Source organism: Eublepharis macularius, chromosome 3 (assembly GCF_028583425.1).
Source record: "Eublepharis macularius isolate TG4126 chromosome 3, MPM_Emac_v1.0, whole genome shotgun sequence".
In the NCBI taxonomy this organism is placed as follows: Eukaryota; Metazoa; Chordata; class Lepidosauria; order Squamata; family Eublepharidae; genus Eublepharis; species Eublepharis macularius.
Window position 1 is genome coordinate 171130982 of NC_072792.1, and position 14863 is coordinate 171145844.

The following is a 14863-nucleotide window of genomic DNA, read 5'->3' on the forward strand; positions in this document are numbered from 1 at the left end:
TGGTGTGATTGCTAGAGGACTAATGCCTTTGAGGTAACTTCTGAGCTGCAGAACAAAACATGGCTATCTCTGATTCAATTTCATTTCTTGTTGCTCATAATGATATTCTCAAGAAAAATCAGTGAGCATGACCTACGACAGTGAGCATAACCTATGACAAGTTGGACTTGAACAAACCTAGCATTCGGTGCTACAAGAAATTGCATTTTTCATAAAACTGAACCAGAAAGATGTTCAGATTCAACCCATTTTCCTTAGAAACTATAAAGTAGGAGGCATTGCACGAACACACAACATTTTTGTTTGTGACTTTGGTTATTTGCAAGCCGCTTTTATTCATTTGAGAAATAATCAGTCATCAGCCATGCGCAAATAGCTTTCCCTTCTATCATATAAAATCAATTATGCGATTGGGATATTATATGAGGCTGTCAAAAGGTAGATGTCTTGGTAGCACTGTTATGATTTAGGCCTGAAATTACTGGCTTAATTAAATGCAACAAATAAGAAAGTGATTAATAATTCACATGAGAGTGGGTTTGTACACACACACAGCAATAACCCAACTCCCAGGTGAGGGACCGCTTGTATAATGATATGTCAGTCAAGCCATTCACCTTAAATTACCCCCAAGTTGTCTATTTGGCTCAGATGGAAAATAATGAGAATAATGCAAATTAAATATTGGAGCCTAAGAGCAAAGAGCCAGTTGAGAGAAAAGAATCCTTCTCTTCAGTCCCAAACCCCTCAGTTACCATTTTCATTAGTACATTAAATGATGAAAAGGACGTAACTCTCACCAACGAGCCATAGCACGTGTGACAGTATTAATTGCCATCTAGTTTACCTCCTTTCCATTATCTCCTGAGCAAGGGGGGGGGGGGGCGGGAAACAGATAGGGTTGAATGCAGGGTCCATTGCACCAAAGACAATTTTCTCACACAGGTGGGAAAAGCCACATGGAGGGTGCCGCCAGCGAGTGGCCAGACCCCCCTGCCCCCTGAAGGGAGGTGGCTCCTCCCCGTGCCCGCAATGCCCGGCAGCCGCCATCAACACCTACCTTCTGTACACTGGGCCAACCTCAACCGGTGGCTCTAATTGTATCGAGTGGGAGTTTCCTGGGGGCCTTGGATTGCAGAGGGTATAACTCCAAGATCCCTTTTGCAATCTTGTCCAAACTTGAGTGATGGCTGTAGGAGAGCCTGCAAAACACTCCCTGGGAATATGGGCTCTCTTAGTGCCACGGGGGCCGTTCTGCACCCCACGAACCACAAACCGGTTCAGCAACGGAAAATGTTCGTTGCGGTTTGCAACCTCGGGATCGTCGTTGGCACCGAACCACGAACCGCAGAGTCATTATTTTTTTTTGGTTTGTGCCCATGTCTAGTTATAACCCATAAAAGCCTAGTTTCTCAGGGGGGAGAAATGGACAGCTATGAGGGAGCAAATAGACAGACACACTGTCTTAAATGGCACACACGTTCTTCCTATGGGGAAGGATTGTCCTTCAGATTTGTGAAGTCTTTTGAAGGAAGAAAGCCTTCTTAACCCTTGAGAGGGTGTAAATGTCAGACATCTTTTGGGCGAAAGAGTGAGGGAAGGAGAAATTTGGGGGTCATTTTATATTGGTTTAAATTTGGGATTTTTTTAAAACGATTATTGTAAGCTGCCTTGAACAACATGGAAATTTATTTTTATTATTTATTAATAAAGAATAAAATTAATAAGAAGCAGCACTGTAAACTGAGCTCTGCAGCACCTCGGCAACTGATGCAGCTGTTTCCACATGTGTAGGGACAGCCTCTGACCACATCACTCACTTCTGATGCATGATCAAATTCTCCAGTTCACTGAGTAGGGTGATAAAGAGAACCAGTCAGATAAAGATTTTCCCTGGATTAGCCCTCTCATTCGAAGGGAGATTGATCATCTGAACCATCCTACCAAATGGCAAAGAGAGAGAGAGAGAGAGAGACTCTACCAGACATCTGCTTGTACTCAATAGAGTGCCAGCAGAAGGCATTTGTCAATATTAAACAATAACTTGCCCGCGTAATCTTACTAATAACCTTCAAGATATATTTTACTATATATAACACGTATAACCACCACAGTTGTATAAATAAATGCTAAAGCCACATATATCATTAATAACCCTATTATCAGTCAGAAAACCATTTTCACAGGCGCCCTCAGGTTTTTATCATAATTGGTAAAGTGCTTAGTGCTCAAAGTGCTTCAGTAGTTGTTATTGCATCAAATACTAAAGTGCAAATGCAGATTTCCTATGTCATTTCTAGAAATGACATTTCTAGAAATGACATAGGAAATGGATACATTATTGGGTACTCAAGAGATGAGTTTGGAAGTGATGAATGACTGTATTCTTTGAAAAAGATGTTCTTGAAATGGGCCTGATAAGGATCTAGACCGCCCGTAGAAGATTTGTTATCACAGAAAAATTGCTTTTGCAAAAGAAGGATTATAAGAGGACTACTTATGTACTGTGATTCTTACAGTCAACTGGAGTGAACTTTTGCAGCCACACCTTACCCTACGGTTTGGACGCACGGTGCTCAGGATCTTGGATATTGTTATAAGGACTGGTGTTTGTATGGTGCTATATCTGCATTTGCACTTTAGTATTTGGTGCAATAACAACTGCCTCAATGGACATGCTGGTCCTGCACTTCTCACATTTCATAATGCAAAGTCTACAGCTCTCCTTCTGCTTCTTCCCAAGCCTGAGAACCTCTGTAATGTTGATGCAGACAGATCTTGGGCAATATGGAGCCTTGCAGATTCTACTGTAGCTGGCCATTCAGGCAAAAGCATGCAATATCTTTTTCCAACCGAGCTTAAGCTGACTTTAACTGTCTTGCTGCTGTGATGGCAGACTAAAGCCTTTCCACTCAGTTGCTCCACAGACATTTGATTCTTTGTGACCAAGATGCACAGATTTTGACTGTGGTGGGGTTACCAGTAAATACTGCGCCTTTAAAGTGATTACAGAAGTAAACCCAGCGTACAAAGCCACCATAACTTGAGTTGGACCACCAGTCCAATGCTGTCTAATAACAGACTCTTATCCACACCTGACTAAAGATCCTACTATCTCAAAAGAAAGATTTATCTTTGACTCTTGGATAGCTTTCAGCTATTAGTAAGGCCTGTCACACAGGATTGTTCTTTGAACCAATTCTGCTTACCAGTACATTATTTATATAGGGTCCTTTTTGCTCTTCTCCTTCTCATCAAAGCACAAAGACACCTTTCTAGGGTTTATTTATTTCCTGTATTGACATTACACCCTAGTTTTTTAACAAAGCAAGTTATCAAAATATATATGGTTATTAAACAGGACACAGAAAGGAAATAAGTATTAGCAGGGCTTTTTTCTTGGAAAAGAGGTGGTGGAACTCAGTGGTGGAACTCGGGACCGCACAATGATGTCACTTTGGGTTAGCTGGAACAAGGGGGAGTTTTTAAAAGTTTAAATTGCCCTCGGCAAAAATGGTCACATGGCTGGTGGCCCCGCCCCCTGATCTCCAGTGGTGCGGAGGGCAATCTAAACTCCCCTCTGTCTGGAGATCAGGGGGCGGGGCTACCGGCCATGTGACCATTTTCAAGAGGTGCCGGAATTCCATTCCACTGCGTTCCTGCTGGAAAAAAGCCCTGAGTATTAGGTTTGCTAACATTTCCTAATTAACTCTCAAACAAATCGACATTTCTATGAAATGCATCAAGATTCCCGTAGCATACAATGCAAAGATAAGATTCTCACCTAGATTCTCATGAGATTTCTTCCAATCAGAACTCTAACATGCTATCTGAATTTGCATGTTTTCTAGGTTATTTTACGCAAATATCTAAGATCCTTTTCATGTGATCGCATAAACAAACTATGATTGGTTTGATGCTTCATTAGATATTCATAATTTCTATTGTAAAACCTTCTAATTAGCCAAAACGTTATATCCAATTTGCAAAACGAAACTATGAATCTGTGAAAAATGACAGAAAGAATTAACTTGGTAGATCACTGTTCGTCTAGTCTCTGATAGAAGAACATTAATCTAGATAAGAGTCCACTATTTTTAATTAGCTGTCAAAGATGAAAGCAACACCTGTTTTGGGTCTCTAACATTCTGAAAAAAAACACACACACATAGACAGTTCATGCAAAGTTTAGACATTCGCCTAGAATACAAGTGTATTGCTTACTGCAATGTGCTTTAAACTATATTACTGCAACAGTCTACTCGGATTGATTAAAATTATTCTTATTCCAAGCTCCACTACCCAAGATTTTTTCCAAACGGAGATACCAGGAACTGAATTGACCAACTTCTGAATGCCTAGTGCATGCTGTGATATAGTGGTGTAGTGGTTAAAGTCAGGCTGGAAGACCTGGGTTTGAATGTCCTCTCAGCTACGAAGTTTGCTGGCTGACCTTGGGCAAGTCATTTTCTCTGCCCCTAACGCACCCCACAGGTTGTGCGAGGATAAAATAAAGGAGTAAGAATGGCGCACACACCTTGAGATCCTTGGAGGATGGGAAGTATAGGAATGTGATAGAAGAAACGTGGGTTCTGCCGCTAAGCTACTGCCCTTCCTTATAATTCTCTGTTACATTATGGGTTTGATCTTATGGTTTTGCTCCACTAAGCTGACTCTTAGGACCCTCTTCTACTAGTTCTTCCTTCAGCACAGAAAGACTTCCTCTAGTAAGGAATGACTTTTCCTGATGGACAGATCCTTCCTTTGATGGAAAAAGTCCTTCCTTTGATGAAAGTTTCAGGTGGGTAGTTGTGTTGATCTGCAGTAGAAGAGCAAGATGTGAGTCCAGCAGCACCTTAAAGACCAACAAGATTTTCAGGGTGTAAATGTTTGAGAGTCAGTTCTCCTTTCATCAGATACAAATGGAGATCCCTGAGCCCTTATATCCCAACAGGAGGTGGGTGGTGTGTTGACTCCCCGACTTCCTTCTTTGCAGCACACCCTCTCATCTTCAAACTGGAATAGAAGGGCTCAGCCATCTCCACTCTTTCCTGAATCTGACCAAGGGAGCTTTGACTCTTAAAAGCTTATAGTATGGAAATCTTGAAGGAGCAACTGGACTCAATTCTTGCTCTTTTTTTGAAGCAAGTCTTTCTCATCTTGTAGATCCAGAGGAGTTAGCCGTGCTAGTCTGTAGTAGCAAAATAAAAAAGAGTCCAGTAGCACCTTTAAGACTAACCAATTTTATTGTAGCATAAGCTTTCGAGAATCACAGTTCTCTTCGTCAGATGCATCAGAGAACTGTGATTCTCGAAAGCTTATGCTACAATAAAATTGGTTAGTCTTAAAGGTGCTACTGGACTCTTTTTGATTTTTCTCATCTTGAAAACTCTACCCCTATTCTCAAGATGTCAATGGAGGGAGGAGGGAGCCAATCCCGAGGTCTTGTCACTCAAAGGAGCATTGTCTCATTTAACATAATGAATTTAATACACTGCAAGTGATACATTTCGTTAGCAGGTATCTCGATCTATGCCTCGGGGGGGGGGGTGTTGCTTTTGGTGTCTCTAATGAAATGTTGCATCGTGACTTTGTTTTGTTGCAAAGGAAGTTCTGCACTGGCTGCTGACAATAGTGTGTCTTTCCTAGCCTAGGTACGTCTGGCAGAATGAGGTCATAAAGGTAGATTAGATCTTGAATAAAGCTGTATTTTAGAAAAGCTGGAATGAGCTGCTCCGGCTCGTCCTAATACTTCATCCTGCATTAAAAAATAAAATATTTAATAAGAGCAAGGTGATGCTATAAACAGAATGGATTGCTGAGGCTGTTATGTCTGTCTGATTAAGGCACACTAGTGTGTAGCATATGCAAAGGACCAAACTACATTCTTATTTTTTTAATGAGTTGGGTCCAGTTTTTCCCCAAAAAATTGAATATTGAGGACGTCGACTGGCTAGCACCCATAATGCCATCTTCCAGATCCCTGGAGCAATTTTATACTATTTTATAATATGTTTGCTTGAGGGGAGGGTATAGTTGCAAGATGTTAATGAAATACATGAACAAGTGTCACATTTTTTAAAAAAGAAGGCAGACAACACGCCAGACTAAGGAGGCTTGGGCCAAGCCACAGGGCTGAGTCCGCTTTCACCTGTCTTATTGTTTGAGTTATAATCAGGTTTGCTAGACCATCACGCCCCTCGCCCCAGAGTAGCAGGGGATCCCCAACCTCTGGCAGCCTCTGCCCCCGATCCCCAACCTCTGGCAGCCTCTGCACCACCGGTCACCTGGATGATGGTTGAAGATACACTTGGAAAGGCTAGAGGCAGGTCTGAGGCATGTGTGCCTTTCCATTGCGAATACCATAGAAAAGAGGATACCACTTCCTCCAAAAATCAACACAAACAAACCAAAAGGAAGTGTGCCAGACCAATATCAATTCTCAGTCAAATCCGTATATGCTTAATCAGTTCAATAATCAAAACATTATACACAGTTACAATAAGTATTCAGTAGGGCAATGAACCCCTAAATCAATTCTTATGCGCAGAGAGACATGTAGAAAAGTCCAAATATAATAAGGTCCACAAAGGAATATATAGAGATTCTGAGCTGCTGGTAAATCAGCTGGTGGGTCGTTACTTCTTGACCATGACGCCGTGCAACCACGATGCCGAGGAGAGAAGGGCAAGGCTGGTTGAAAGGTTGACACGGGGCAACGAGACGGGAGAGTGGCAACGAGCTATGCCGGCCCAATCATGCTTCACTTGTTTCAGAAAAAGTCCTTCATCAGGCCACCAATTCTACGAATTTTACAATATTGGTCATAAGAAGATAAAAAGCAAAAATTACAATACAAAATTCCTATGGCAGCTTACTCACTGAATACTTATTGTAACTGTGTATAATGTTTTGATTATTGAACTGATTAAGCATATACGGATTTGACTGAGAATTGACATTGGTATGGCACACTTCCTTTTGGTTGGTTTGTGTTGCTTTTCCATTGCACCAGGAAATGACATCATTTCCAGTGCAACATGGAAGTGACAGGTTGTGGCAGGGGCCAATTCTCTAAAAACCAGTCCCAAACACTAAATTTTGTTTAGTGCTTCCACTGTGCTGGAAATGTCATTTTCTGGTGCAATGGGTGGGTGCAGGAAGCAAATACTTGTTGTCCCTTACCTGCCCCCCCAATACCCTCACCATTTCCCTGGTTTGGGCCTCGGGGGATCTGCAACCCTTGTTGTAATTCTAGCTGTGTTAGTGGGCTTACTCCGCACGTGAAGTAGCTGCTCTATCGGCAGTTTAAATACGACACCTTCAGGAGAGATCTGAAAAGCCTTCGTATTTAACTCCCTTTGATTCTTCCAGATGTCTGTATCAGCATTTTGCAACTGAGTAGCTTCAGGAATGAGGCCTCCAGACTCAAGGACAAGACAAAATGGTTTTGCATGTTCAAGTCTCGCATTCAGTGGCCATGTCTGGCCATTCCTAGCCCTTGGAATGGATTTTACTCAGGTTCGGAATCTGATCGAACCAGTTCTCTGCATAGGCAGATGTGCATTGGCAAGCAAACAAGAAAAAGCACAAAGTGGGAGTTTACCATTCATGCATATGAGCTGGTGCTCGGTGATGCTAACCGCGGGCAAACTAAGTGACCCACAAAACCATACGAACACCTGAATCACCAATGCAACCCCATGTTCTTGTCCAGGATGGTGCATCTTCTCGTCTGTATCTTAAGGTTCACATAGGCGAGCATCCATGTGCTTTGCTCATGGTACTAACTGCACTCATCCCTTTGTTGCATGTGAGCATCTCTGAATTAGCGCTGCCCCCTGAGTGAGGACACGCCTTTCCCTCGTGCATGCCACTTGGCTCACTTTTGAGCAACCTCTGAAATGCAGCCACTGTCTTTTGGCAATTGCACCTGCTCTCTAGTCATCATGGCCAAGCCCAGACTAACAGCAGCCCCCATACCAGTGTCTGGGGAGTTGTTTGGCTCTTGGGCCTGCCACAGACACACACCCAGTTGCTGTTGGCAGGATAGAGCAGCTCTGTGTTGTCACAGCTTGGGTGGTTGCTGCTATTTGCAAAATCATGAGGTTTCCTATTTTGACCCATTGTGGTTGGGCAGAGAGCAGCGCATGCATGGTAGGACGGTCCTCACACATGGCATCTCTTTGTGAATGCTACTGGGCCACAAACCCATTGGTAGATTTGCTGAGTCTCTGCTGTTTGGGGCATATTTGGCCCCAATGAGAACTCTTTGCTTCCATTTTTCAACCAGAAGTGCATCATCGGGGCCGCCAGAGGGCATGTGCATGCCATTTTGCCAAGTGCTCTGATGGATCCTGTCCTGCATTGCCCCTCTCCCCCATCCACTGGCCAGGTGAGCAGCACCAAGGGGCAAAGGTGGGGTTGGAGAATCCCTTGCCTCCACCAGGCGGCTGGCATCCACAGCCCACAATCCCTCAGGCATGGCCTGAGGAAGGTCATACCTGAAGCAGAAGTAGAGTTGCCAAATCTAGGCAGGGAAATTCCTGGAGATCTGGGGTTAGAACCTGGAGAGGATGGGATTTGGGAAGGAGACGGACCACAGCAGGATATAATGCCGTAGAGTCCACCCTGCAAAGCAGGCATTTTCTCCAAAGGTGCTGATATCTGTAGTCTGGAGATCTGTTGTAATTCTAGGAGACTTCAGGCCGCACATGGAAGTTTGCAACAAAGCTTTAAGAATCCTCTCAATTATCTATGGTAAAACCATAGAGATTGGGGAATTCCTAGAGCGTAACTTATCTAGGTATGTTTGCCTACCTCCAGGTTGGAAAATTACAAGGGGGGTGAAGAGCTAAACTGCAGTACAACCACGCAACACACCAAAAGAAAGCTCACCCCAGGCGGAAAATATTCAAGGCAATTTAACCACTTCCTGTAAGTTTAGTGTGTAATACAAAAATACAAGAAACATTAAATCCAGAAAACAGTAAATATACAATATTATTGCCAATAATAGCTATAGCTGATATAGTCCCCAGTTACATGAAATAAGGGGGCGGTGGCCCCAGCAGACATGTGTGACTGCCGTGGTCCAACAAGTTGTCCCGATCCAAAGAGTGTAGAAGCCGCTGAAGGTAAGCCAATAAAAGCAACTTGAGGCAGAAAACAGCAAGACGTCCCGGTCCGACGCTTGAAAAAAAGCCGCTAGGGGATGAGCGGGAACGAATTAATTAAGCACTGAAGCCAAACACAACAAGCCGTCTCAATCCAACGCTTGTAAGAGCCGCTGTAAGGTAAGCGGGAACGGAGAGCCGAGACAAAAGCCGCTGTGACATGAGCGGGAGCAAATTAATTAAGCCCTGAGGCCAAACACAACAAGCCGTCTCAATCCAGGCCCAACCAGGTTGGGCCTAGAATTCTCCCAGAATTACCACTGATCTCCAGACTACAGAAAATAGTTCCCATGGAGGAAATGGCAGCTTCAGAAAGTGGCCTGTACGGCATCACATCCCTGCTGGGGATAGGGTTGCCAGATGGGGTCCAGCTTAATACCAGAATCAAGGGAGAGGCAGGGGGGAATTTACCTTTCACGCGCGTATTTCTGGGTGGTGTGATGACATCACTGTAGGAAGTGACATCATCCTGCTGCCTCCACTGCTTCCAGCTGGACTGGCTGGCTGCTCCTGTGGGGTGCTGCGCCACTGAAGGAGGCTATCTGGGCACCCTGAGAGGCAGGCCACTTTCCTGACACAGCAGCAGTGCCCTGCAGCCACAGGTGGCTGGTTGGCCAGGCCAGGCAACTGACAGGGGAGGAGAAGGGGCTGGGGCTGGGCTAGAGGTCCAGTATTTGGGGTACTGTTTTCCCAGACAGTACCCCAAAATATCAGACTGTCCGAGCTAAAACCGGACCCCTGGCAACCCTAGCTGAGTGCCTTCCCTTCCCCAAAGTCCACCCACTGTAGGCACTGCCTTCAAATCTCCAGGAATTTCCTAACCCAGAGTATTTCCAGGTCAGACACCATCCGCCCTTTTTTTTCTCTCCCATTGCAAACAGCAGCAGACACAGGGAATGCAAACATGGAAGCGGGGTTGCCCACTGGCAGTGGGCATGCGATAAGCCTAGCAACAACTGCATTGTCTCAAAGCTCATCTCCCATCCTTTGTATATCAGTCGAAGGCATCGCTTTTTCCTCCCTCAAAGAGAAAGGCAGTGATGTGAGCTGTCCCTCAAATCAAGCCTCCTAAATGTGCAAAGAGAGTGGCACATCCATCCCGAGGCTGTAAAATCGAAACCTGGCCTCCTGTCTCTAATTTCCTGGAAATGCCACTGGGTTTATGACTGACGCACTCGGAGAGAAAAGAGGTTTAATTTGCTACACGAATGTGACACAGGGTTTTGCAATAAAAGCAGGCTGGCACATTCTATATAGCGACATGGCAAAAGGCCCAGATTGTAGTTGCGGCCTCCGGCTGGAGAGTCAATGCCCCTTGGTTATTAAATGACACACTTCTCCTTTGTCTAGCAGGTGGTATGTCATTAAACGATTAGCTCCCAACACGAGCAGGCTTTTAATCATCCTGGGCAGATGAACAATATTCTTGCTTCCCCACCCCTCTTAGTATCTGACGAAGGGTGCTCGACTCTCGAAACCTCATATCCTGGAAATGTTGTTGGTCCTTAAGGTGCTACTGGCCTCGACTCTTGCTCTTTTACTGCAGACCAACACAGCTGCCCACCTGAAACAACCCTCTGTGGTAATCCTAGCCTGAAGTTACACAAAAGTGATATGTAAAATGACAGTATTTAAAAAGAGATAGGAAAGTGTCAAACAATGGCTGAATCCACACACCCGCGGAGCATCCCGGCGTTGCGCTAAATGTTCGCTAAACACCCGGAAGTGTAGCGTCTTTCTAGCACGATTCAGAAATCGCGCTAGAAAGACGCTACACTTCCGGGTGTTTAGCGAACATTTAGCGCAACGCCGGGATGCTCCGCAGGTGTGTGGATTCAGCCAATTACTTCTCAGAAGTCCTGTGCAAAATAGTATTTACTCCATTCATCCTGAGGCTTAAGTTATCCGAGATGTTCCACCCAGTTTGTCTCCACACCGCACAGGGTTCTAATCTCACCATAGGCAATTTCCTCGTTCCTGGGAAGAAAGCATGTTGCTCCACACCTCTCCCATTCTTTATATGGGGCAGAGTTGCTGTGTTTTCCCTACTTTCCACTTGCTTCTTTCTCTCTCTCTGTGGCAAGGAGCGCTCTCACAAGGGCTCTTTTCTCCTTTCTGTTGCAGCCATAAAATCCTATCAGCTTCCACGCTAATCTCTAACTTTCATCTGACCCTCTTGCCCCCTCTCCTTGGGTTCTTGATGCCTTGAAATGACATCATTTATGGCTTTGGCCAATCTGATTGCCTCAAAGGTGGCTCCAGCTGCCTTACTGGGGCCCTCAGAGGTAGCATGCTACAGTATGAAACCACTTGGGAAGCTGGTTACTTGTATTGCTCTGCCAGGTTCTGAGAAGAATTGAACTGTCCTTATGCATTCCTAGATTTCTCTGTTGGGGACATAATGTAACAATGTGATACAGATACTCCACACAGAGGGATACATGAAAGCTCTCAGCTCAGTCCAGTGGTTAGAGAGCCAAACTAGTATCTGGGAGGCCCAGGGTCAAATCCTCACGGTGCCATGGAAACTTGTTTGGAAATCCTGGGGCACCCACTCTCTCTCCGCCTAACTTACTTCACAAGGTGGTTGCTGAGAATAAAATGAAGGATAATGATGCTGTAAGATGTTTTGTGCCCCTTTTGGGGAGAAAAGTGGGGTATAAGTATCTACATAAGTAAGCATATCTAATGAAGGAAAAGCCCTGACTTGAATAGCCCAGGCAAGCCAGATATAGTCAGATCTCAGAAGCTAAGCAGGGATTGCCTTGGTTAGTAATTGGATGGGGGACCTCCAACGAAGACCAGGGTTGCTATGCAGAAGCAGACAATGGCAAAGCATCTCTGTTATTCTCTTGCCTTAGAAACCCTAGCAAAGGTTGCCATAAGTCAACTGTAACTTGATGGCACTTTCCACCATGAATGAGGGGAAAATCAGGAAAATTGGACTTTCATATGGAGTATCCAGAGGGAAGCTGAACATGCCTTCTCCAGAACGGGAACCATATGAACCAGCCCATTGGGTTGCCCTGAACAATTAATTCTCAATATTACCTTCCCATGTCTAAAATGGGTAGAATAATGACTGATCTCATAGGCTATGGGTTGTCCGAAAAGTCCTTTATCTCCTTCAACTGTCAGAGTGCTAGAAACCTTTCCCAGTCACTCGGTTTACGTGTGGGAAACCAGTTCAAGTGCTGTGATTGTTTGTTTCAAGGCCTATTGATGATTACAGCATTTGCCTACACCAGGAGTATGTTAATGCTTGCTTGTTTCATTAACAGCTTGTGAATTGCACAACGTCAGCTTTGCGAGAATGACACCCCAGGGCTATCACTTCCATGCTCTTAATTCACCACTGTAATAACTCTTTTCAAATGCAAACCCTTATATTCTGCTTCCCTTTCTCTCTTTCATTTTGCAGCTCTAATGGGAAATCAGTCACGTGGGCCCCAAACGAGAAGAGCACGAGCCGGGGAGCCCACCTGTGGCAACGGCTTTCTATTCATATCAACAAAAAAGAGAACCCCAACCAAACGGCGGTGATCAAGCCGTTTTCTAAAAGCACAGACGGCAGCCGCCACAGCAGTGCCGCCGCCACGTTTCCGGACTCCAGTGCCAAAACACTTTACGATGTCTCCGAAGCGGAAGAACACTATCCCGCTCAGTACCGAGCCCAGACTCCCTCTCCCATCAGTACTGTCAGCCACAGGACTGCCTCTCTTAGCCGGACAGAAGACGACGTCCCGACGTTCCAGACGGAGCAAGCCCAGCGAAGCAGCTCCTCCCAGGGCTCTCTGATGGAGCAGATCAGCAGCGTGGTGACGCGTTTCACCGCCAACATCAGTGAACTCAACTCCATGATGCTATCCACTACCACACCGGGGACAATGGTGGCCACTCCTCTGTGTTCTTCCTACCTGATCCCAAGAGAGATACAGCTTCCAACAACCATGACAACTTTTGCAGAGATTCAGCCACTTCCTTCCATTGAGGTGAATGGAGCATCCCAGTCAGGCAGGAAGCCGTCTTGCGGGAGTGTCAAAGAAGGCCCTTCAGCAGAAGCACCAGCAGTCCCCAAGCCTGAGCTTGAAGAGTTGGTGGCTTTGACCCCTCCTTCTCCTTTTAGGGACTCCGTAGATTCTGGAAGTGCATCGCCCAGTTCGCCGGCGTCTGAATCTGCCCTTTGTATCCCTTCCTCACCAAAATATGACTCGCTTATTATAAGAGATTATACTCAAAGTTCTTCTTCGTTGTGAATGTAGTTCAAGCTCAGCCTTGGATCTCGACAAATCGACAGGGAGGGGAGGCCAGACCTCCAAGATCTCCACTGTTTACAGACACGGTGAGAGTAAATGGGTCTTCTGGAACACCATGGAAGGGAGGACAGTAAAAAGACAGGCGCATTTAAATATACACACAAAATAAAACTTTTAGCAGATTTTTGTGGCCTTAAAAACATGGGCTTTTAAAAGGAAAAAAAACTGCATCTATTTCCGAGGGCTTATAAGGAGTCTTTTATTCACTTACATACCAAGTGCTTTGCATTAGTATAACGATGAACTGTCCATACGTACAACAGGGGAGCAGAAGAAGCTAATTCTAGGCAACTGTTCGTTACTTGTTTACTTTGATTCCTTAACCCGGAAGTGAAACTTGATCTTTCATCAAGGCATAGAAGACCAAACATTGAATGTACATTTTCTAACAGACTCCAGACTTGGGACCAAATTATCCAGCCCCTTTTGTTTCGGTTGAAGGTGTTTGTTCGGTTTTTTTTTTAATGAAGATCTTGACAAATATTAACCTATTCTGTAATTAATCTTTTTTTGGCTACAGCGTACGACGTACACAGCGGCACACCGCTTGTTGATAAACGTAGGTCGATGCATTGCGGCCACCGACTGCAGTCATAGAGGGCTTTCCAAATGACTTCTGGTCTAACAGAAGGGAACAAAAACAAAAAACAAACAAACAAACAAAAAACCTCTCTTCAGTTAAGTATCTAAATTTTTATTTCTTAACATTGGATTCACCTCCAGAGCTACAAAGTTCCAGGAGGATTTCCTGACTATTTCACCATGTTGCCAACTAATAATGGAGTAGCAAAAAAACAAACAAACATGAGGAAAAAATATTTTCTGGAATACTGTTTTGTAATTCCCTTTTCAGGGCAAATGTTAAGGTGAATCATCTATTTCTAGCAGTGTGGTGGAGCTAGAGCGTAGCTATATTCCCGAGCGATTCACACATTTGTATGGACGTTCTTGCATTAACGTTGCCGACTCGAAATTTTTGAATCTGAAATATTTCACTCAGAGCAGTCGCCAGCAATGAAACGAGCTTTCCTAGAGAGGTATATACTGTTATCAGGGGAGGCAGGAGCTCCTTCCTGGCCTCGCCCAGTGGGTCTTTTGATCAGGAGACAGCCTACTGCCCGTCTTTGCCAATCAGAGATAACTGCAATACAAGAGGCTGTACGTCTGGTCTGATCGGTTAATTCTCTAGGCTTCACAGTTACTGGGGACCCCATCCATATGCCCGAGGTTTTATAAAAGTGACTCTTTTTTTTAGACAGGTACAGCAAGCTTACCGACCCACAATCTGGCTTTGCTTCCTCTCTTCTCTTTCAGTCTTTCATTTGAACCATGTAGACGAATGAATGACGGCAGGAAACACATGTCGTCGTT

At 44.7% G+C, this 14863-nt stretch overlaps 1 protein-coding gene across 4 annotated transcripts in view; it reads left to right on the forward strand.

The window, feature by feature from the left end:
- The window catches only part of GRM5 (glutamate metabotropic receptor 5), a 379337-nt gene extending 365905 nt beyond the window's left edge, over positions 1-13432 (forward strand). For 2 of the 4 annotated variants that reach the window (XM_054973633.1, XM_054973631.1), the window contains one exon: positions 12598-13432. In XM_054973633.1, the coding sequence (XP_054829608.1) occupies positions 12598-13432 (835 nt within the window). The remainder of the gene's footprint in view (positions 1-12597) is intronic. The other 2 variants (XM_054973632.1, XM_054973634.1) reach the window with 2 other exon arrangements.
- Positions 13433-14863: the final 1431 nt, after the last annotated feature.